The 21,908-nt window shown below is 39.3% G+C and overlaps 1 protein-coding gene across 5 annotated transcripts in view; it reads left to right on the forward strand.

The window, feature by feature from the left end:
- The window catches only part of NEK7 (NIMA related kinase 7), an 83,509-nt gene that overhangs the window by 54,220 nt on the left and 7,381 nt on the right, over nucleotides 1-21,908 (forward strand). For 4 of the 5 annotated variants that reach the window (XM_035121366.2, XM_035121369.2, XM_035121365.2 and 1 more), the window contains 4 exons: nucleotides 4,020-4,128; nucleotides 5,779-5,886; nucleotides 9,232-9,326; nucleotides 14,792-14,905. In XM_035121366.2, coding sequence (XP_034977257.1) covers nucleotides 4,020-4,128; nucleotides 5,779-5,886; nucleotides 9,232-9,326; nucleotides 14,792-14,905 — 426 coding nt within the window. Of the gene's footprint in view, nucleotides 1-4,019; nucleotides 4,129-5,778; nucleotides 5,887-9,231; nucleotides 9,327-14,791; nucleotides 14,906-17,236; nucleotides 21,678-21,908 lie in introns of those variants that run through there. The other variant, XM_035121370.2, reaches the window with a different exon arrangement.

Genomic DNA, 21,908 nt, shown 5'->3' on the forward strand with positions numbered 1-21,908 from the left:
CAAGAAATCAGGAGCAGATTAGAGGATCTCTCTCTCTCCACCCCACCCCACCCCACCCCACCCCACCCCCCTATATAATTAAACATTCTGGGCAGCATTCAATGAAACATTTGTGCTAGGGCAATGAATAATGATAGGGACCCCCCCCCTCATGTGCCCTGAATCATGTGCTCTGGAGGGTAGGGGGAACTCCCAGAATAGATTTAGAGGGTTCATGAAGGGAGGAGAGGGAGAGAACATTCAATTGCGCAACTCCTACCGGTATCATCCCTAGCTAACAGACCAGTGGTCAGGGATGATGGGAGTTGTAGTCCCAAAACATCTGGAGGGCTGAGTTTGCCTATGCCTGGCCTAACGTACCTTTGGTCCATTTGAGAGGCTTAGATCTGGCCAATCTGGCTTCAAGTTCTTCTTCTGCAATGGACTGCATGTATGGGAAAGCCATTCTTTTCTATCTTTAAAAATTCAAATAGTTGAATTACCTTTCTCACTACATGGTATAATTGTGAAGGGCAACACAGATAAGACTATGAAGCATGTAGTGACCTGGCGTACATTCTCAAACTAAAAACAGTTTTATTAAACTTAAAGTTCTGTGCCCACATACTCCATCTTTTTCCTTTCATCATTTCTTCTCTCATTCACCATAATGCAAAATGCCTGGTACTGGCTAAACCAGTACATCTGACCTGGGAAATTGGGGTTTAATCTCAGTAGAAGGGAGTACACAAGCACAATACTTGTTCTTAATCTAACAAACCATGGTTTATTAGATGGAGCTGATTATATATTGACAGAAACACAGTGAGTAAGTGGTTCCCAGGCCCCAGAATTGTTCTAGACAGGGTTGCACTCCCTCTGAAAGAAGAAGTATGCAGTATAGGGGTACCATCTTTGTCCATGGAGATAGAGGTAGCCTAGTCAACTCCGAACTTTCTGTGACAGGGATAGCTTGGCCACTGTGCCATATGTGTTGGCAACCCCATGCCGGGACAATTGTCATGTTCTTCTCTTGCTTCTCTATTCTGTGGCTTGGTGGTGATGAATAGGGATGAGGGATCTGCACTGGCAGCCTCTTGGCCAATGAGCCAGTTTTAAATTTATGCCACTTACATAAAGGTAAAGGTAAAGGGACCCCTGACCATTAGGTCCAGTCGTGACCGACTCTGGGGTTGCGCGCTCATCTCGCATTATTGGCCGAGGGAGCCGGCGTATAGCTTCCAGGTCATGTGGCCAGCATGACAAAGCCGCTTCTGGTGAAGCAGAGCAGCACATGGAAACGCCGTTTACCTTCCCGCTGTAGCGGTTCCTATTTATCTACTTGCATTTTGACATGCTTTCGAACTGCTAGGTTGGCAGGAGCTGGGACCGAGCAACGGGAGCTCACCCCGTCTCAGGGATTCGAACCGCCAACCTTCTGATCGGCATGCCACTTACATACAAAGCCTTAAATAACTCTGGATCAGGTTACCTGAAATACCTCCTCCTTCACTTCTCCAGGAAGGGAACTATGATCAGGTAATCAGTTTCAGCATGGCCTGATGAGTATTGGCTTGTGGTAACACGGAAGCAGCTTTCCCAACTGTTAGGGTCAGTGCTGGTGAAATATGAAAGGCTGTCTCAGTGTTGGCATTCTGCTAGCTCCTGAAGGCACATCTGTTTAGGCAAGCCCTCCCCTGAACTGAACTTCTGATTTTATTATTTTAACTTTAAGGGGGGAAAAAACTGTTTTAATTGCCAAGTCTTTAAGTGTTCATTTAATTGTATGTTTTAATTACAGATGTTTTAATGTTGTGATGTGGTTTGATTGTGGATTGATTAAAGGGAAGCTTTTAATGTTTGATGGTTTTCTGTATTTTAATATTTTGTTGGAAGCCGCCCAGAGTGGCTGGAGGAACCCGGCCAGATGGGCGGGATATAAATAATAAATTGTTATTATTATTATTATTATTATTATTATTATTATTATTATTATTATTAGAAAGTGGTATGTAAATTAATAAACAATAAAATGGGGCCAGCAAATTGAAGGAACCACACTAGTAGCATCTGAACAGCAACACATTTCTGAATGAATTCGTGATTTCTGGATTTTAAATAAATGATGACTATATGGCTTCTTCGTCTTTGCACGAAACCTTATGTGGAATTGAGAGCTGATTAAAATATTAAGGGAAATTAGAGGTGAAACTCAGAAAATTAGAACATTGTCGAAAAGTGCATTTCTTTCAGTAATGCAACTTAAAAGCTGAAACCAATATATGAGATAGATACAAGACATGCAAAGCAAGATATGTCAAGCCTATTTTGTTGTAATTGTAATTATTTGTTGTTAGGCGGGTCAATTATAAATGGAATGTAATTAATGAAATGTAATAGCAATGTTTATTTTTGTATTATTGTAACTACTTGTTTTATTACTGTAGAATTTACAAAAGAAAGCATTTGTAAAAATTAAAAGAAAAATTAAAAATAGTAAGTTGCATTCCTGAAATAAATGCACTTTTTGACGATATTCTAATTTTCTGAGTTTCACCTGAATATGGTCTCTCTCTCTCTCTCCACCCCGCCCCCTGTGAACTTTAATGCTTTAGAATGAATGTGGTGATAAAATGTTAAGACTGCAGGTAAAAGGCTAGAGCATCAGGGCTATCCTAATACTATACCCCTTGTTTTGCAACGTTTTTGTTTTTGTTTTACACAGAGAAGCGTTTGAAAATATAACCTCCCACATAATGCTAAAATGTTACAGTCTAAAATATCAGTACCTTGTGCTTTTTTTATGTATCAATATGTTCACGGTTCCAAATAAATCAATACTACAGCCAGGTAAATATGTTTAGGCTCAGAGTGCCACACTCTGCAGAGTCTGCTATTCAGTGTTTAACTAATTTGGGGGCAGCGGAGGTGGGGGGCGCAGCTTCAGTACCTTGACAACAAGATTTTGTTACCTAAAGGACATATGTTGTCATTGTAGTTTGCATTCCATTTGTTTCAAATATTGGTTGACTCAGTTAGTACACAGCTGTTAATTTTCTTTTAAAGCCATTTTCTTTATCCCACTTAACCTTGTCCTGTCAAGGAAGAGGAAGATATCACATAAATAGGATAGATCAGTGGCAGACTTATGGGTGGCAGTTTTCTTCTCAGCTTGAACATAGGTCTGACAGCTGCCTTACACCTGCCAAGCTCGCAGGTCTTTAGAGTTGGCAGTGTAATAGTATCCTTAGCCAACAATAAAAGGAAAAACATGCAGTTGTTTTGCAGTCCTGGCATTACAGTTACTGAAATAAATCACACACAAATACCTGCCATTTTATTTCGTCAAATGACTGTTTCTAGACAGACCTAGAAACCATGCATGCTCCTTGGAGGAGGAGAAAGTTTTAAACAAACAATAGAAAATACTGTAATAAATTCATTGGGAGGCAGTTTGTGGATGAGTTTAATAATATAAACACGAGAACAAAGTTTCTGTGGTATAGCATTGTAGTCTGAAATGTGTTCCAATGAGCTGGTTCAGGCACCATGATAGGCATGAACTGCAGTATGCCTCTGGGTCTCCTTCAATGCCATGCTGGAGGTGGAGCATACAGTGGCTCTCTGTAGCTTGTTCCTGTTATGATAAACCATGGTTTACTGTGCTGCCAAAACTGGTCTAATGTAAAATCATATTCTAAAAGGGATAGGGGGCAGCCATTATCAAAAGCTCTACCTTCCAGCCCTGAAGCTGTAGGTTAAATTCAAATTCGAGGGTGTTCTCAATCAGACCCAAACCTGCCAAACTTTCATTAGGGTGCAAGCTGGGTTTATTCATATCTACTTATATTAAGTGTGGGTGTGTGTATCCAGTGGGGATTTTTGTTTCATCAGTTAAACATGACCCTTTGGTGGGTAGCAATATTTTGTTTAAAATCCTATCCTTTTAATAATTTTTAACCAAATTATTGCTTTGCAACATTGGGCTACTCACAAATCCGGCTTGGCCGTAGTTAATTTTATTGTTCTTATTTTTTAAGCATTTCAAGAAGCAGAAGAGACTGATTCCTGAAAGGACAGTTTGGAAGTACTTTGTTCAGCTCTGCAGTGCCTTGGAGCACATGCATTCACGACGTGTCATGCATCGAGGTAACTTAATTGCATTTAATCAAGCTAATGCTGTTCCAGTGTAGAGGTTGGAAAAAAATATTTCCAATGTATGTGATTTTGTGTGAGTGTGCATATTACTGCAATAGCTTTTTACAAATTGTTCTTCCTCTTCAGGATAGGTAACTTGTTAAATATTGCTCAGTGCATAGAGTAGTAATCTTGGGTCCCTCCTTTAGCGAGAACACTTTAAAACATATTTGTGCTGGTACATTGGAGTGATGACTATATTATGGGTTAAAATGAACAACTTACAATTCATATGCATGCTATGTATATGCTGTAGATTCTTAAAATCATTTATTCATTTATTTTTGAAGACTTATTCTGCATCTTTTGGTTATGCGCCTCTCAAAATAATTCAGGTAATAATAATAAAAACCAAACACACACACACACACACTAGCCGCCTTTATCCCTCTGGCTGATGGATGGGGTCAGTGTGTGCTTCCCTTTGGCTCTGTGGTTGGAGGGTAATTGGCAGTAGGGAGCAGAGTGTTTTCCTAGCAGGGAAGGGGTAGTATGCTCTCTGCAGCTGCTTCCTTGTCTGGCTGATGGATGGGAGCAGACTGCCGCAGACTGGGAGGCAGGAAGTGCAACTGGTCAGGGCTACTTAGTGCCCTGGGAGATGACAAAAACAGAGTGCTTTCCTTCTGCTATCTTGTTCCAGGACAACAGTCTCCAGGTTTGTCAACCTTCTTAGGTACACAGGATGAGGTCCATAATAACTACTGTAGTTATATCCGGAGTATACACAACTGAAATCAGTAAACACGGCTCTTGTTGATTTCAGTGGTTCTACTCTGAATATGAACAACATGGCCTAGCATCCATATACTTTTAATAAGACATGCTTAAAAGATGTTGTTAACCTGGGGGAGCTAAAACACATACACAACTTCCCTTTAAGTATAGGAGACTGGCCTACCACAAAGTTCCAAGGGGGAGGTATGATTTTTTTCCCTGCCAAAAAGCAATGGGGAATAAAAATAGTTAAAAACAACAACAACAACAACTGGGAAACTACTTTTCTCCTTGTCTGTATCAACCTTCAGAGACATGGGAGAGCATTTGAGAGACTAACTTATAGCACTATGATTATTAGTGCTTATTGAAATCTCATTGCATTCAGGGAAATCAGAGGACCATGGTTGGTTGTGGAAAGTTGTTTCCTGTACATTTGGACACCTCTTAAGATAATGTAGCCAAATTTTGCATGACAGTTCCTGAGTTCTAAGAGCAGGTTTTTCTATGCTACTTCCTATTGAAATCAGTGAGGCTGAAATTTAAAGCTCCTGTTTAAAACTTACCTTTAAAACATTTACATTTTGAGTTCAAGTTTGTTGAAGATGAAGTTGAAGGTAATGTTATGATGTTATTTTGTGTGTGTGTTTTTATGGATAAATGATGGTATAGAAATTTAATAAATTATAATGAAATAATAAAAAATAGCTAATAAAAATTAAAATTTAGCCTATGGGGATTGAGTATACATAATTGGTATTTTTAAATATTTTAAAGCAATACATATATGTTTAACTTTAAGCAAAATTAGATGAGCACACACACACAAGTCACACACAAGTCATGGATATTCTACTGTCACCTGTTGAAATATTTTTCTTTCTACAGATATCAAGCCAGCGAATGTATTCATTACAGCTACAGGAGTAGTAAAACTTGGTGATCTTGGATTGGGAAGGTTTTTCAGCTCTAAAACCACGGCTGCTCATTCTTTAGGTCAGCGAGATTTCCTTGATTCTATAATGATGTATGTTCACACCAGTAAATGGCCCTCCCCGCCCCACATTAATTACTGGAAGGGTCCGCAAGAGGAAGTAGCCCTGCAGAGGATGACACTCATTTCAGGGACTGAAATCCTGGACCCTGTCATTCAAGTGAGGCATTCCCATGGAATCATAGTAGATGATGATGATGTGGTGGTTTTTCAGGTTTCTTGCAGCCACCGTGTAAACAGTTCCCATATGGAAGAGGTGGCTCATAACAACCTCAGGCCACAGCATCCCACAACTTTTGCATAGAGTCCTCTGGCTCGTGTGGGCCTCAAGAGGGAATCTCCTATTTTCTTTTAGATTGCATAGTAGCAATCTAAATTTGGAAATGCAACAGGCTGCTTCTTCCTTGCAGGTTACCCTACTTGAGTTTCGGACAGCGTTCCTTCTTTGCTTCCTTTTAGAGTGGTGGACTTCTCAGGGTGATAGACCTGTGGTGGAGTCCTCTTGATCATAGAGCAGAGAGTTTATGTCAGATACATTTTTCATTTTACCTCTAATTGGCTTTGGCCCATTGCAAAAGTCCAGCAGAAAAAGATAATAAGAACGGGCATTCAGAGCTATGTTCAAGGTCCGACTAGTACAGCAAAAAGCTCACAAGCAGGGCTTGATAGTGAAAGCTCTCCCCACTATTTATTGCCCATACCTGGTTATCAGAAGCATATTCTCCTCCAGATGCAAATATTTCATTTCTAGTTATTGTAGCTAACAACTATTGATAGACCTTTCCCCAGTGGATGTATTGAAGAGCTAGCATAACTTGCCTTTAAAGGGTACCCCTTTAAAGGGAGTTTATGCTAGTAGCCATCACAAGATCCATTCCTGTGGCAATGAACTCCATGGTTAATTACACAGTGGATGGAGAAAGGTTTGCTTTTACTTTTACCTGGCATCACCCAGGTTTTGTATATGGCCTTCCCACACCCTCTGGTATTCAAAGAGGAGTGACAGAAAGCACATTTGAAAAAACCTAAGTTGTCTTTTTTTGTTAAACTTGCCTTGGTAGGATATATCAGCTCTTCCCCGCTTCCACCCCTTTTGTTGTGTGAAGTCAGAAGGTTCTTATTTAAATGCTTCAGTTTGTATTATAGTTAAAGTGTTAGAATAGGCTAAACTCTGCAGAATTCAAGCATTTGTTCTTCTTTCCCCCTGTCATCAATCTTTCACACTCATCTCAACCCCCTAATGTAACAGCAGGTTTCTGAGAACTACTGGTTAAAGGAACTTTTGCTTTTGGTAAACTACAAACCTCCAAGCCTTAGTGCTTGCAGCTGCCCCCTGTAGAGCCTGCAAATTCTTTCTCCACCAATTCCTCACCCTGTAAGCAGCAGATATGTAGCCTGTTACAAGCCAGATCTGCTATTAGTATTGTTATTGTGAAGCAATTCGTGTCATTGGAGGTTGTATCATAAACACAGCAACAACTGTGACTTTATCAACAGATCAGTGTTGGGTGGTCTTTTCCAGCTCAAATCACTTATCAAAAAAGTTAATTTTAAGAATGCTGCAGTTTTATCATGCTAAATTGCAGTGTCATTTAAATTTCTCAGTTTCTTTTTGACACAGCATCAGAACCTCCTGGAATATGAAAGCCCATAAAATGGCCCAGGGGCCTGTCTACACATTACAGTCTTTTTACACTGCTGCGTGTGGCAGCTCTTGCCACTTTATGAAGTGTTTGTATCAGCAAACAGATAAAGCTGGGTTTTTTTTTCATCACACCAGATCATCCTGCTAGATGCTTTTAGCTTTTTGGGACAAGCAGCCCTGGAACACAAGTGAGGAGTTTCCGCATATGAGCAGCTTGCCATGTGGAAATGCAGGGTGGCTTAAAAGGAGATCTAAATCCATGCCCTGAAATGTAAACTAGCCCTATGTGCCAATATTGTTTTAGGATATAGTCCTGTATGTGCTTACTGGGGAGTAAGCCCCATTGAACTCTATGAGACTTACTTTTGAGAGGGCATGCATAGAATGGTACTGTTCATACGTTTTTAGGAAGTATGTAAACAAACTTTTAAGGGGCCTAGAACCATGACTTCATTAAAACACACACACACACACACACACACACACACACACACAGAGAGAGAGAGAGAGAGAGAGAGAGAGAGAGAGAGAGAGAGAGAGAGTGTGTGTGTTTAGTTATTCTTGGCGTTTTAGAACATTTATCCATAACCTATGAAACCTTTGAATTTCTAATCCGCTTTTGAGCTTTGCTGTTCTAGTCTTGTCTTAAGGCTCATCCATACTTCTGCTTGTCCCATGCCTAGAAAGTGGTTTTCTGACTGTCCTGTGCTTTCTAGCCACATGTCCAAGGCAATTTGCCTTTGTCCTGCCACTTTCCCCTGGAAAATCCAGTTGTCACTCTTCCTCTTACCATTCCTGTCAATACTTCAGTTACTCTTATAGTGCAATCCTATGTGTGTTTACTCAGAAGTAGGGTCCACTGTGTTCAGTGTGGCATACTCCCTTGTAAAAGTGTTTGATTGCAACCATTATTATTATTATTATTATAGAAATGCCCCATACTTGAATGATAGAAAGCAGATGAATTGAAAAATACATCTGTTGTTCCAGCAGGGATGGGATACTGAAAAATATTCCAAGCAATTTGAAATTCATAACATTAATATTGATTTATATAAAGGTCTGAATTGCTAAATCACTTCCTGATAATTCTGCAAGTTTTATCTTCATTTTTAAAGACAGTTTATCATAGAAGTCGACTCTATAAAATATGGCTAAGGTTGCCTGAAATGAGATAAGTTCATTTACAATATCCCTCTGTATTGTCTCATTGTATGTTTGTTAATAATTGTGCAATTATAATTTTTTCAACCAAAATATTGGCATGTACAGTGGTACCTCGGTTTATGAACACAATTGGTTCCGGAAGTCTGTTCATAAACTGAAGCGTTCATAAACTGAAGCGAACTTTCCCATTGAAAGTAATGGAAAGTGAATTAATCCGTTCCAGACGGTCCGCGGACTAAGCGTTCATAAACTGAAGCAAACTTTCCCATTGAAAGTAATGGAAAGTGGATTAATCCGTTCCAGACGGGTCCGCGGAGTACTTAAACTGAAGCGTTCATAAACTGAAGCAAACTTTCCCATTGAAAGTAATGGAAAATGAATTAATCCGTTCCAGATGGGTCCGCGGCGTTCATAAACCGAAAATTCATAAACCGAGGTGTTCATAAACCGAGGTTCCACTGTATATTGCTTGAAAGGATTGTGATGAAGTTTTAAGTGTTCATTTTTAAAAATTATATTTCCATATTTGTTGCAGTGGGAACACCTTATTACATGTCTCCAGAGAGAATCCATGAAAATGGGTACAATTTCAAATCAGACATTTGGTCTCTAGGATGTCTCTTGTATGAGGTAATACTTTTTAAACTTGTACATCTTATTTATTGGTGAGTGATGTTTTCAAATGTATTTCTGTATCTGTCTTAAGATCTCGCTATTCATTTTTACGTCTATTAACCACTTGATGATAAAGTAGTATTAAGCGAAAGTGTAGAAACTTAACCTTTTACTGCTGAACATGATAAAATTTACATAGATTTCTCAATCCTAAATGAATCTGTTGCAGAATTTTGACATAAATTTCAGCTCAGAATGGATCACCTCCTGAATTAGAAATGATCTATTCTTGGCACTGCATCCTTGGACTTGAACACATTCCATAGCATAGCTAGCTGCGAACAGGAACCTGTCCGCCATATCCAGTGAACACACGTAAGGTTGTAGTAGAACTAACACTGCTCATACTGTAGCAGCCAACTTTTTTAATCAGTGTAAAAAACTCTGCTAAAAACTGAACTTTTAAAATAATTGCATTCTCAAAAGTTGCTGATCATTTCTGGTTAAGATTGGTGGGTGCAATGGGAAACAGGGGTTCTTGTGCCTTTTAAGAGTTGCAGAAGGAGCTGTCAAAATGTTTGCAGCTGTTAAAGCCACAAAATTACTGTCAGATTAATCGATATATCTGGTAACCATACCTCCTAAAAGATAAGCAGGAAAATAACACTATGAGCAGGTATTCATTCAATCATTCACTCACTCATGCACATGATAATTACGGTGCCAACCTGTCCTGTGGCTTAATGCTAATTATACAGGAATCAACAAGATAACCAAGTTGAACCAAATCCTTCAGGACATGCACAGCTGCTCCTAAGGTTCTCCCACTGTGCTTTACAACTTCTACCCAAATGCTCTCCGGAGAGGCCCTCCCATCTCAAAAGCATCCAGGTGAAGTAACAAACCACCTGCCTCCATGATTCAGCAGAACTCACTAAAGCTATCCATCAGGATAAACACCTGCTAATGCAGAATTGGGATTTTGTGAATTGTCTCTTTATATCCATGGCAAACATTTTGGTTTTCTTTGTAACCAACTCGGTGCCCCTTCTAACCATATAAACAATGGGTACCTCAAGTACCTTTTGAGATTTGAATTTTTCATACTGGGGCTTGGGTGTTTTCACATTAAAAAACAAACAAACAGTATTAGGCCCCTGCTCTTCATGGGGAACCACTTAATACTGATTCAGCAGCCCCCATAGAGAACCTAGTGGATGCTCAAAGAAATGGCATCCTCTGTGCAACTTACTGCCAGCTTACTCTGGTGTGATTCTTTTAGTAGAAAAAAATGTTAAGAGAATATATTGTGGACTCAGATATTTTTGATTTTAATTTCTGATCCAGAATGCGCCTCAATTTGTGAAATGGAAAGCAGTATGATTTGGTTTAGAATTCAAAAGTCTTTTTTTGGCTGGGTAGAATGGAATTTAATGTAGATTTTAAAATATTTATCAAAATAATGTAATCTAAAAAAATAAAAGCCTCGTGGAAGAATTCCTTTAGAAATTTATATTGATCAGGATAGGGATTTTGTGAACCCCTGTTTTCTCTTATGCTTCCTGTTATAAAATTATGACCTTTAATGAAATTAACAACTGCAGTTTGTCAGTACATTCATTTTTTTCATTTATCATCGCAGTGTTTATTGTTTTGTTTTGTTTTACTGCAGATAGTTAGGATATAATTAATGAGGTCATGTTATGAAGGATGGCAATAGGTTGATAATAAGCTTCAGGTTTTAGTGAAATCACTCCTCAAATTTGCTGATTTAGCAAGAGGATCAAGGGGGTCCCTTGCTACGTAGGAGAATAAATACAGATGTTGTGCTGGTATACAAACAGGTGCAAATGTTAAGATCCATGATCATAAGATCTGTTCTTTCTTCCCTTAAAAATCAATCCACAGTCCAATTTTATTTGGCTATCAACAGATTTTTCTCACTTGAAATTCATTCAGCTGTTGATCTTGTTGAATGGAATAATCCAGTGCTTCCAATTATTTGTAATATAGTTGCTATTTGTAATAATTATTTGTAATAAGAATGGCTAACCCACAAAACAGTTAATCCAGAGCAGTTTAATTTTAGCCAGTTTACTTCTATTACCATCAATGGGGCTGATAAAGTATGAATATTTCAGTTCAACAATTCTCTGAAATTGAATTTCTTTTTACCTGTCTAACATAAAATGCCCTTTAAAATGCTTTAATTACTTCCATGTTTGGTGCATTTGTTCATGTTTATCTTCAGATTAAAGATAGGGAAACTGTTCATGAAATCTCCATAAAGATCCAAGTAACTATGTTTCATTAGTTAATTTGTGGCATTTGATTGGATTTCCAGCTAAACCTAATGTTTGGTTTATTTTCTGTTTCTGGCTGCTGTATGGTGGATCATTTACAGTTTAATAACAATTATTGACTTTCCTTATTATGAAGATTTTTTTCTTCCAAGGTTCATTTTACAATAGGAAAATTATACTTTCAAATATGCCTGAGATATCAAAAAAATAATAATTAAATAACCACCCCAAAACATACACTAATCACTGTGGTTTTAATTGATATGCAACAAAGTAGACTTTACTAATTAAAATCAAGATGCCATGCTTTTGCTACATGGACCTTTACATGGAAAAGTAGGTTTTACACATTTCCTTTATTGTTCAGTGCAGCAATTGCATCCTTACAGGGTCGTAGGTTGGTGGCTTACAGATCCCCCCCCCCAAAAAAAAGAGTGGGAGAGAGAGAGAGAGCGCACGTTGCCACCAGCCCTGAAGACAGACAGTGGGCTTTCGTCCCTCAGACACCCCCAGAATACTAATCAGGAAAGTCAGACCCTGGAGGTCAGGGAGCAAGTCAATCATTCTAGCGATCGTCTCAGTGTGGAGGATCAAATTAGCCTGAAAAATTCAGCTGCTGGGAGGAGAGGGCGAGCAGCTGTCAGGGGCAGCAGCGAGATGCACTAATGAACCAGATGAATAGTGCAAAAGCTTGAAAATAAAAACAGGACAGTTGACATTTTTCATCTGTCAAAGCAGGAGATGCATGAAAATATAGTATTCCTGTTTTAACTCCTTAGGGGACATTCAGCTTTTCTTTCTTTCTCCCCCCCCTTTTTTTTTAACACTGCAGCATTCAAACAAGAGTACTTTTTAATGAACTCCTAGCGTACCAACACACAGGATCTCTGCATTTATTTTGAATTTTCTGCATTTCATGCAGGTTCTGTTGTTGGAATTCCTGGCTTTTTTTTTGCGCATAAAGGGGGCAAAAAACGCTGCACAAATTACCTTGTTTCAAGATTTAATATTATGGGGCTGGTACGGTTTGCAAACCGCTTTTCTTGAAAGCCTTAATCCCTTTGCTCTTAGGGGTTTTAAAAAGAGAATACAATATTTATGGTATCCAATTAGTGCACACACAGCTGTGATGGATTTTGAGATCCTTGCTGTAAAATCGTTGCATTCATGTCCATTTTGGAAGATTCCTTCCCAAAGTCTCCTTTATCAATAATACCGCAGCTAAAATTTTGTAGCTTTCTTTTGGTTGCGAAGGAGTTAAATGTTCTATCTGGAAGACCACAAGACAGATGAGAGCCATTTTCAGCTTGTCCTGTCCCTGCTGAAGCTCACTGAGTAGCACAGCATGGACTAGCGTGTTTCACACACACTCTGCCTGTCTGGGGAATGTACACATTGTCCTTCCAAAATCAAACTTATTAGCACATGTAGAAAAGGGTGACTGACTTTGGGGCAGCATCGCACTCCAAGCAGTGCTCACACTGCTGCGGTTCAGAGATTTAAAGCGTTTGGAAGGCAGTACGAATATTTTTTTTAAATAAAAAAAAATCCCTGTAAAGTTAGTAATCCCACCACAGTATTTATTTGCCTTTGTAAAGTCGGGCTATCTTCAAATAAACATTAGGTGCACTAATGATATTTTAAAGTTCTTAATTTAAAGGTTCCTTGCCAAAAGATAATGTTAAATTTCTTAATGTACATGAAACCACAATTATGCCTGCAACATAGCATGCTTGTGAGGATTAGTATTCATATTAAATCAAGTGTTGATGCATGTATCAACTTGCATTTGTGCTTCCAGCATATGTGTTTTGGGTTTGTACAGATGCTTCAGTTCTGCACCAAACTGCATCCTGCTGGAACCAGTTTTAAATAGACAATTGCTTACTTACCTTAAATTTAGAAATTACATTTTAAAGAACTAAGCAGATAGTAAAATGGCAAATTTAAAAAAGCCAAATGGTAGCAAAGAGAGTAGTATATGCATAAAAAGCAAAAGGGTTAAAGTTTCTGAAACCAGCCAAAAGATTAGACTCAGGATAGATTTTAGCATTATCCTCACAATCACCAGGGACTGTATCCTTTGGGTAATGGCCACAGCTAGTAAGGCATCTACTTTGCATGCAAATGGTCTCAGATTAAGCCCTTAGCATAACCAGGTATGGACGGGAAAGTCTATTGTCTGAAATTCTGAAGGGCTGCTACCTGTCAGTGTAGACAACATTCAGTTAGATGGACCAGCAGCCTGATGTAGTATAAGGCAGCTTCCTTTCCAGATTGATGAGTTGTCCAGGATCTACAAAAGCAATTGGGAGTTCAAGCAAAACATGGATGACTCAGCTTATTTCAGTGTGGTCTTACTCACCCATGGTGGTGTCCTCTGTGAACTGGAACTTGCACAAAGTGCCCAAACAGAAGGTGGGCTCCAAATGGAAATAAATAGTTTACAAAAGTACTTTATGGCTTTGTAGACCATGCAGCAATATTTCATTCTTTAAAGCATAGATGATCATTTAGGAGGAATATGGTTAGGATCTGAAGAACAATTTAGCTGCACTCATGGGGGTTACAGTGGGATCCCCCAGTGGGATTTTGAACATTTTTCAGCCATCATGCCATATCAGAAATTGGTTTTGAAAACCCTATCTGTTTCAGAATTAGTTTTTCTTTTCCCGTGGTGGCAGTGGTGGGTGGATGGGGAGGGCAATGTGCTATTTGAGAAACGCAAGCCTAGGGCAGAACTTGTTGCACAGTTCTTTTAGATTCTGAACAGAATTCTCATTTATAGTTGTTTAAAATTAGATCTTTATTTGTATGGGGAGTCCTACAAAGTCAGCATTGGTGAATAATAATCTGGTTTCAGAAAGGTATGTCAGTTAAATATATAAACAGACTGTAACATTACAGAAACTTGCTTCACTTGCATTAGGCACATACCCTTCAAAAAACAAATGAAAAACAAATATCATGAAATTAAGGGCAGTGAAGAATTCACAAGAAGTTGACGTAACATGTTTTCCATTTAAAAATTAACCTGGACCTTTCGAAACAAAAAGTAGTTCCTTGAAAATATACTTATGTGAAATAATATTCCTCTTAATCGCACACAAAAAATTAAAATTAAAAATTGCCCAAAAAAATTCAAGATACATTTTATTTTGTTTTAATTCCATACAGATGGCTGCACTGCAGAGTCCATTCTATGGTGACAAAATGAACCTGTATTCCTTATGTAAAAAGATTGAACAATGTGACTATCCACCTCTTCCATCAGATCACTACTCAGAAGAAGTAAGTAGCACCATTCTCTGTGGTATATTTGAAAGTAGAGGTATGAGTAAAGGTAAAGGTAAAGGTGCTCCTGACCACCAGGTCCAGTCGTGTCCAACTCAGAGGTTGCGGCGCTCATCTCGCTCTATAGGCCAAGGGAGCCGGCGTTTGTCCGCAGACAGCTTCTGGGTCATGTGGCCAGCATGACAAAGCTGCTTCTGGTGAACCAGAGCAGTGCACGGAAACGCCATTTACCTTCCCGCCGGAGCGGTCCCTATTTATCTACTTGCCCTTTGATGTGCTTTCGAACAGCTAGGTGGGCAGGAGCTGGGACCAAGCAATGGGAGCTCACCCCATTGCAGGGATTCGAACCGCCGACCTTCTGATCAGCAAGCCCTAGACTCTGTGGTTTAACCCACAGCGCCACCTGGGTCCCTAGAGGTATGAGTACTTGATGAATATTGAATAGTGCCTTTAAAAAAACCCCACAAGTTTCCATCTTATACTGGGATCTGGGTATGTTCTTGCACGAGCATAGCTTTTGCATGAGAATGTCTTCATGACCTTGTTTGTATTGTGGGCTCAACAGTGTGCCAGTTTTTTTCCTTGATCCCTGAATATGCTTCCTCAAGAGAATGGTGTGCTTTCAACATTGTGGCAGGTTTGAAGCTGAAATTTTCACATGCAGAAGAGTCGAAGGAGATGGCTGTAAGGCAATACATAATACTTTAGAGTGGTCCTGTCTCCTTCTGCTAATACAAGAGATTAAAATTTGAATGATGCTGTGTAGGAGAAACTACTCACAGTGGATGCAGAAAACCCAAACCCTTAATCCCATCTGTTTAGGTTGGCTACAAATGAACAGCAGGGTTTTCTTTTATTCACCTGTATGGGAGCATTGGTATTATCTTGTGCTAGCAAGAGCCTTCTGAATTAATCTTCTTTTGGTGTTCTCATGAGAACTAATCACCCTTCTGATAACTTCATGGAGGAATAAGGCTCCCCACCAGTTCACCTGCCAATATATGGTCCAAAGTTAATTAGGCATTCTCATGTCATATGCATGTTTCCCCTGAACCACATAAAGGATGCATGTATTCATTATTGTAGGAATAATACCTGCATAGGTTTAGTCCCCATGCATGGATTACCCTAAAGCGATATAGATTTAGGGCACAATGTGAGTTTCTCATTCCTGACCAAAACTTTCCTGTCAAGGAAAGTCAAGGAGCTTAAGCTCGGAGCTCAGGTCCCTTTACCAAGAGAAGGTACTGGGCATGGAATGGGAACCCTGTATATCCCTTCCATTCTCTGTGGCAGAATGTGTACACATCTTTGTATACCTGTAGAAAACAGGGTTCCAGTGTGTGGTATAGAGGCTTCTCTGCATCTTCAATCTATGCCATTGCAGGAGAGGACCATGAACTGAGAGTCAAGGATTAAGGCCATATTGCTGTTCCCACAGTGGTGAACTTGTGCTACTGATAATTCATTTTGATTTAGATGGTGAGGATTGCAAAATACTGATTAGCAGCAAAAGCATATGTAAAGCTTTCTTGCTAACTAGTGCAAGAAGACACATGAAGAACATAGGTTTCTTCAGTATATGAAAAAGTGTGTGTATGATTGTGTGTGTGTAATTCTTTTATCTTGTAGTGAAATATTCTCAAAGTTTGAAATAGGTAAGATAATAGCAGCTGCAAGCCAACAAAGAGGCTACAATAACTTATTCTAGTTCAGTGTACATGAATTAAAGATTATGTTGAAATGCACATAAATGTCCTCTCTGAAATATGTTTTGTAAGTATTAAAGCTTTGCGCTGCTTACAGAATGGGGAGTAACTTGTAATTCCAAACCTTGAATCCTCTTGCTTTCAAGATTTTGATTATTAATAAAAGATTGCAGTCCAGGAATTTTGGTCTTTTAAACATTCTTTGTCATATATAGTGTGACAATTTGTATTTTTATTATAGTGACAATTGGAACACAGAGCGGTTTTTTTGTTGTGTTTTTAGAAAGATGATTAGAATTACTTTTTGAGGTGGAGATTTACCACCCATTAATTTGTGAAACCTTTCCTTAATGTAGTCTTCCCAATTAGCTCTTTTTTCCAGTGGCCATTTTTAATTATTACGTTTTTGTGGAATATAAATATGGCACTTCATATAGGCAACTTCAGAACCGGAGGCCTAGAAATACAGTAGGGTGTGAACAATAATGCAAAATGATAGCAAGAATGTCAGGGGCCGTTCTTTGTTGTGTCATTCATGCTGTCTTCCTTTTTCCACGAAGCGCATGAATATTTCACGTATCTGCATCCTCATCCTCTATTCTTCTTGACTAATTTTCAGACTGTCTGAATTTGCATTTCACATGGTAGCTGATTAGGAGATGCCGAGTGCAGCAGTGAAGCCTCAGCAGGCGGTTGCCATGGTGACCTTCAGCAGGATTTTAATGATGATGCCACTAGTGGTTCGTTGAAGTCGGCCTGCCTGGAGGGCTACTTCACTGCAGCTAAGTGTGAAGTTGGATATATGGATTCTCAGCCAAGGGGCAAATATCAAAGTCCGGCTCTGATAGAAGGTCTTGGTACTGTGAAAGAGAAATGAGATTCCACCTTTTTATTATTATTAACTTAGTTTGCATAGTTCTAGGTTAGGAAGGGGTGGGTGGAATCACACGCACACACACACACACAAACAAACGTATATTTTCCCCATGAACAAACGGAGATTTACATTAACACCCTTTTTAAAAAATCATTTATCCATCCGATAAACAGATAAATCTGTTAAATAATTTCTTAAGAAAAGAAGTGGCCTTCAGAGCAGAAGGTGTTGCTTTGAACCAACTGTCCCTTAAAAATCATATGTGGTATAAATTTTTTTTATGACATATCTTTTAAGATTTTTCTCTCTGCCTCTAATACTATAGTTTTAATTGTGAAAGTCTTGTATAGAACTTAAAACTGCAGAGAAGGAAATAGGCTAAAGTGTGTCTGTCAGACTGCAGCAGCATCCTAAAGACTTCTCGAAAATTTAGACTTCAAACCCGTTATCCAGGTTGAAAAGTGCACTTGGCTGAGCTGCTGAGTTCAGGGATCACTGAACAACGAAATCCGCTTGAATTTTTTATGTGAATAAATTTTATGAAGGAATAAAATTACTTTGCATCAGCTTCTGTCTGCTTTCACGGAAGAACATTTAAAAAAGAAATAAACCCCTTAACCACAAAATAGTACTCTTATGATCAGTTTCTAAAACATATATACTTTCTTTCTTTCTTTTTGGCAGTGAAATCATCAATTGCTTTTGTTTTTCCTGGGCATCTGGATCTGATGTGTGTGCTTGTGATTAATACAAACCCTTTTGGTATACTAGCACCCTCCTTCACATGCCATGACAGTGCACACTGTTTGCATACTCAGTTGTGGCAATGCTACCTCCTTCCTTCTCTGAACTCCTTCCTACCAAAAGTTCTGCTGGTTCCGTAAACCCATCATGCTAACAACTACTTTTTATTTTATTTTTGAGTGGTTGGAATGTTCCTAGGCCTTCCATAACACCACAGCTGCTGAATCAAAAGGATGGAGAGGTCTCATTTCAGTATACTGAAGCTTATCTAATTGCCACAAAGGTTTCAAAATCTGCAAATTGATTTTTGATTGTGTTCGTTCATTGCTTTCATTGAATTTATTTGGGGGGGGGACATATTGGGGGGGAAACCCAGTATTTTCTTACAAATCAATGTGTTTTGAGCACTAATTTGAAACATCCCTTTTCTACAATTCTAGTAAGGCATATTCCAAAGCTAGCTTTGACTGCAACAAATAAATATATAGATACAATGAAAAAACCCAACCCTAGATACTAATGAGAATTCCACTCACAGAAGACTCTGCCAGGGTTGCCTTTGGGACCCTTTCCTTTTTATTTTCTCTATCAATGATGTGGAAGAATTTGATGGCAGTGGGATAGTTTTACCCAAAGTTTACAGTTCTCTTTTATGTTGTGCTGTTCTTATTTTATCCTTTACATTGACCACGTGGCTTTTGCAGTGTGGACCTTGGCAGGTGCATTTAAGTTCCTTTGGACAGTGGTTCCCAATTAGCTAATTACTGAGAACCCCAATTTTTTAAAAGTCAAGCCATGAACCCCCTACTTTTGAAACAATTGATAACTATGGTAGTTACAGTAGTTTATTCTGTGAACCGCCCTGAGATTCCTGGGTATAGGGCGGCATATAAATTTAATTAATTAATAATACATCTGCAAAGCAATTTTTGGAACAAAATATGGGGTAGCCCCTAGTAAGCAAAGGATTTTAGGTATACTAAAAAAACAGACTTGGGTTGAGCGATATCTGGTTTTCAACATTGTGATATATCGGCAGCTGAACATCATGATATTCTGGTATATCACAATGTCTGAAATTGGAGATTGGGGATGAGGGAAGGAGCAGTCACGGAGATCAGGTGGGTGGGTTTGAGTGAGAGGGGTGCATCAAGCCGCTGTCAGCAGGGCAGCCAGTGAAGATGCTCCTGCTACTTTCCCGCTGACTGAGAAAATCTGCTCCGCCTCAGTGCCAGGGGAAGGTAGTGCCCGGTGTCTTGAAGTGAGGGCGATCAGCTGTCCTGTTTTCCCTCAGCATGAGGGAAGGCAGCTTAGATCATCATGCGATATCGGCGGTGCCTTGAAATTGCTCTCCTTCACGTGAGGAGCAATATATTGATTGCTGCATATTGTCAAAATTGTTATCATGGTGTGATTTCAAAACCAATTTTGGCCCAATATATTAAAAAAAACCACACAGTGCTAAAACAGACCATAAAACCTTTGATATTACCATGCAAAAATGACAAAAATTAGCTTGGAGGGAGGGAAAGGATGAGGCTGCGGACCCCCTGAGTGCGTTCCGCGGATGCCCAGGGGTCGCCTGACCCCTAATTGGGAAGCATTGCCTTAGGACATTGTTGGAGTTCTGCAAAACAGAACACTTGGTTGTTAATGCACAGAAGATAAAAGCTGGTTCTCTCATACATGCATTGATGATAAGCGATGACCTGCACGTGTGAATGAGCAATCGCAGATTAACTGCCTCACAGTGGTCTTTTTGTTTCATTCGTTTATACATTTCATTGGAGACCTTCACATGTTCAGCTAAGTTTTGCACAATCAAATGACAGATGGCAAATCTAGTAATGTACCTGCCAACCAATCAATTGCTAATGATGCTCTTTAGGAGATGGAAAACATTATACATGTGTGTCCCTAGAGCGGGGTCCCAAAATGAAACTGACCTACATTTTCCCTCACCACTGTTTGGAACAAGCATTGCTAGTTATCAAAAGCTAAGAGTCACCTGTGTGCTTAACAAAAGTACTCAGTATGTTCAGCCTCCCCCGCCCCTTCCATAATGGAGAAGGGACATGCAAAGCAGGCATTTGTGTGATTAGGCATCGACTCTGCTCAGGTGAGATTTAGCTGCATATTGGAGAAACTGCAGGGGGCGGGAGGTGATCTTGCTTGAGCACACAAAACCCTGTTAAATCAGACTAAAGGTTTATCTTGTCCAGATTCCTGTTTTCCATAGTGGCCAACCAGCTTATTTATGGTGGATACAATTCCTTTCAAGGAGAGACCTGCAGAAAACCTTTAAAGCTACAATAAATACAGTTAATGTAATACATCAGCTCCTCAAACACTATAAAACACACCAGGATAAAACCAGCAGAAATCATCCATAAAAGGTCTTGGGGGCATAATGGAGCTCCCAAGAGAGAGAGATATCCCCAACATCTCTCCCCGCCAACCAAATAACAACATTAAGATCGAAGCAACATTAAGATGGAAGTCCACAAGCAACATCCCTTTCCAGATATTGCAGACCAAGAACTGGTACCATTCTGGCTATCAGCACATTTTGTGGTAATGCGTTCCATAAATCATTTGCTCTTTAAGGAAGCACTTCCTTTCATCCCTTCTGAACTTGCTGCTATTTGATTTCATTAGATGGTGCAGAGTTTTAATATTATAAGAGAAAGAGAGAGAGAACTTTTTTCTCTATGTATGTTTCGTAAACCATGCATAATTTTTAGATACTTCTGTCATGCTTTCCCCATTACTTTCCTTTCCCCCCTAACTTAAAAAGGCCCAGACATTGTACCATTTCCTTGAAGGGAAGATGCTTCAGCCCACTGATGATATTGGTTAAGCATTTTTGGACCTTTTCCAGCTCTACAGTGTCACTTTTAGAGATGGGGCAACCAGAACTGTGCACACTACTGTGCAGCAGAAGTACGGCCGTTCCACAGATTTGCATTGGGCTATTGCACTACTGGTAGTTTTCCCAGTTGCTTTCTCAATTACTTCTGGCATTGAATTTGCTTTTTTGCCATTGGCCCTTATGAGTATGTGACTATTGGCTCAGTCTTCAATGCAAAACATTTTTTCCCTTATGAAGTATGTAGCCAAACACCTGTTAACTTCAGATCAAGACATTTATCCTATCAAAAACCAGATGATCAGAGCCTTGTAACATTAGCTGCCGATCTTACGCTTGTACTGGTGAGAATATAAGTAGACAAACTTCTTATGCCCAGCAATATTCTGTTTTTGTATTGGTTCAAAGTTCAGTAGGCTTCTAATGAAGATACATGATGCCCCCCCTCCCAAAAAACAACAACAACAACTGGATGGACATGGTTTTCTTAAGAACTTTTGAATTACTATTCTGAATGTCAGGTTGGTTCTTTTCCAGGCAAAGTCTCTAATTTTATTCAGAATCATAGAATCATAGAATCATAGAGTTGGAAGAGACCACAAGGGCCATCCAGTCCAACCCCCTGCCAAGCAGGAAACACCATCAAAGCATTCCTGACAGATGGCTGTCAAGCTTCTGCTTAAAGACCTCCAAAGAAGGAGACTCCACCACACTCCTTGGCAGCAAATTCCACTGCCGAACAGCTCTTACTGTCAGGAAGTTCTGTCAGAGGAATCACAATATCATATATTACTGTCATAT

Source organism: Zootoca vivipara, chromosome 7, assembly GCF_963506605.1.
Source record: "Zootoca vivipara chromosome 7, rZooViv1.1, whole genome shotgun sequence".
NCBI classification, from domain to species: Eukaryota; Metazoa; Chordata; class Lepidosauria; order Squamata; family Lacertidae; genus Zootoca; species Zootoca vivipara.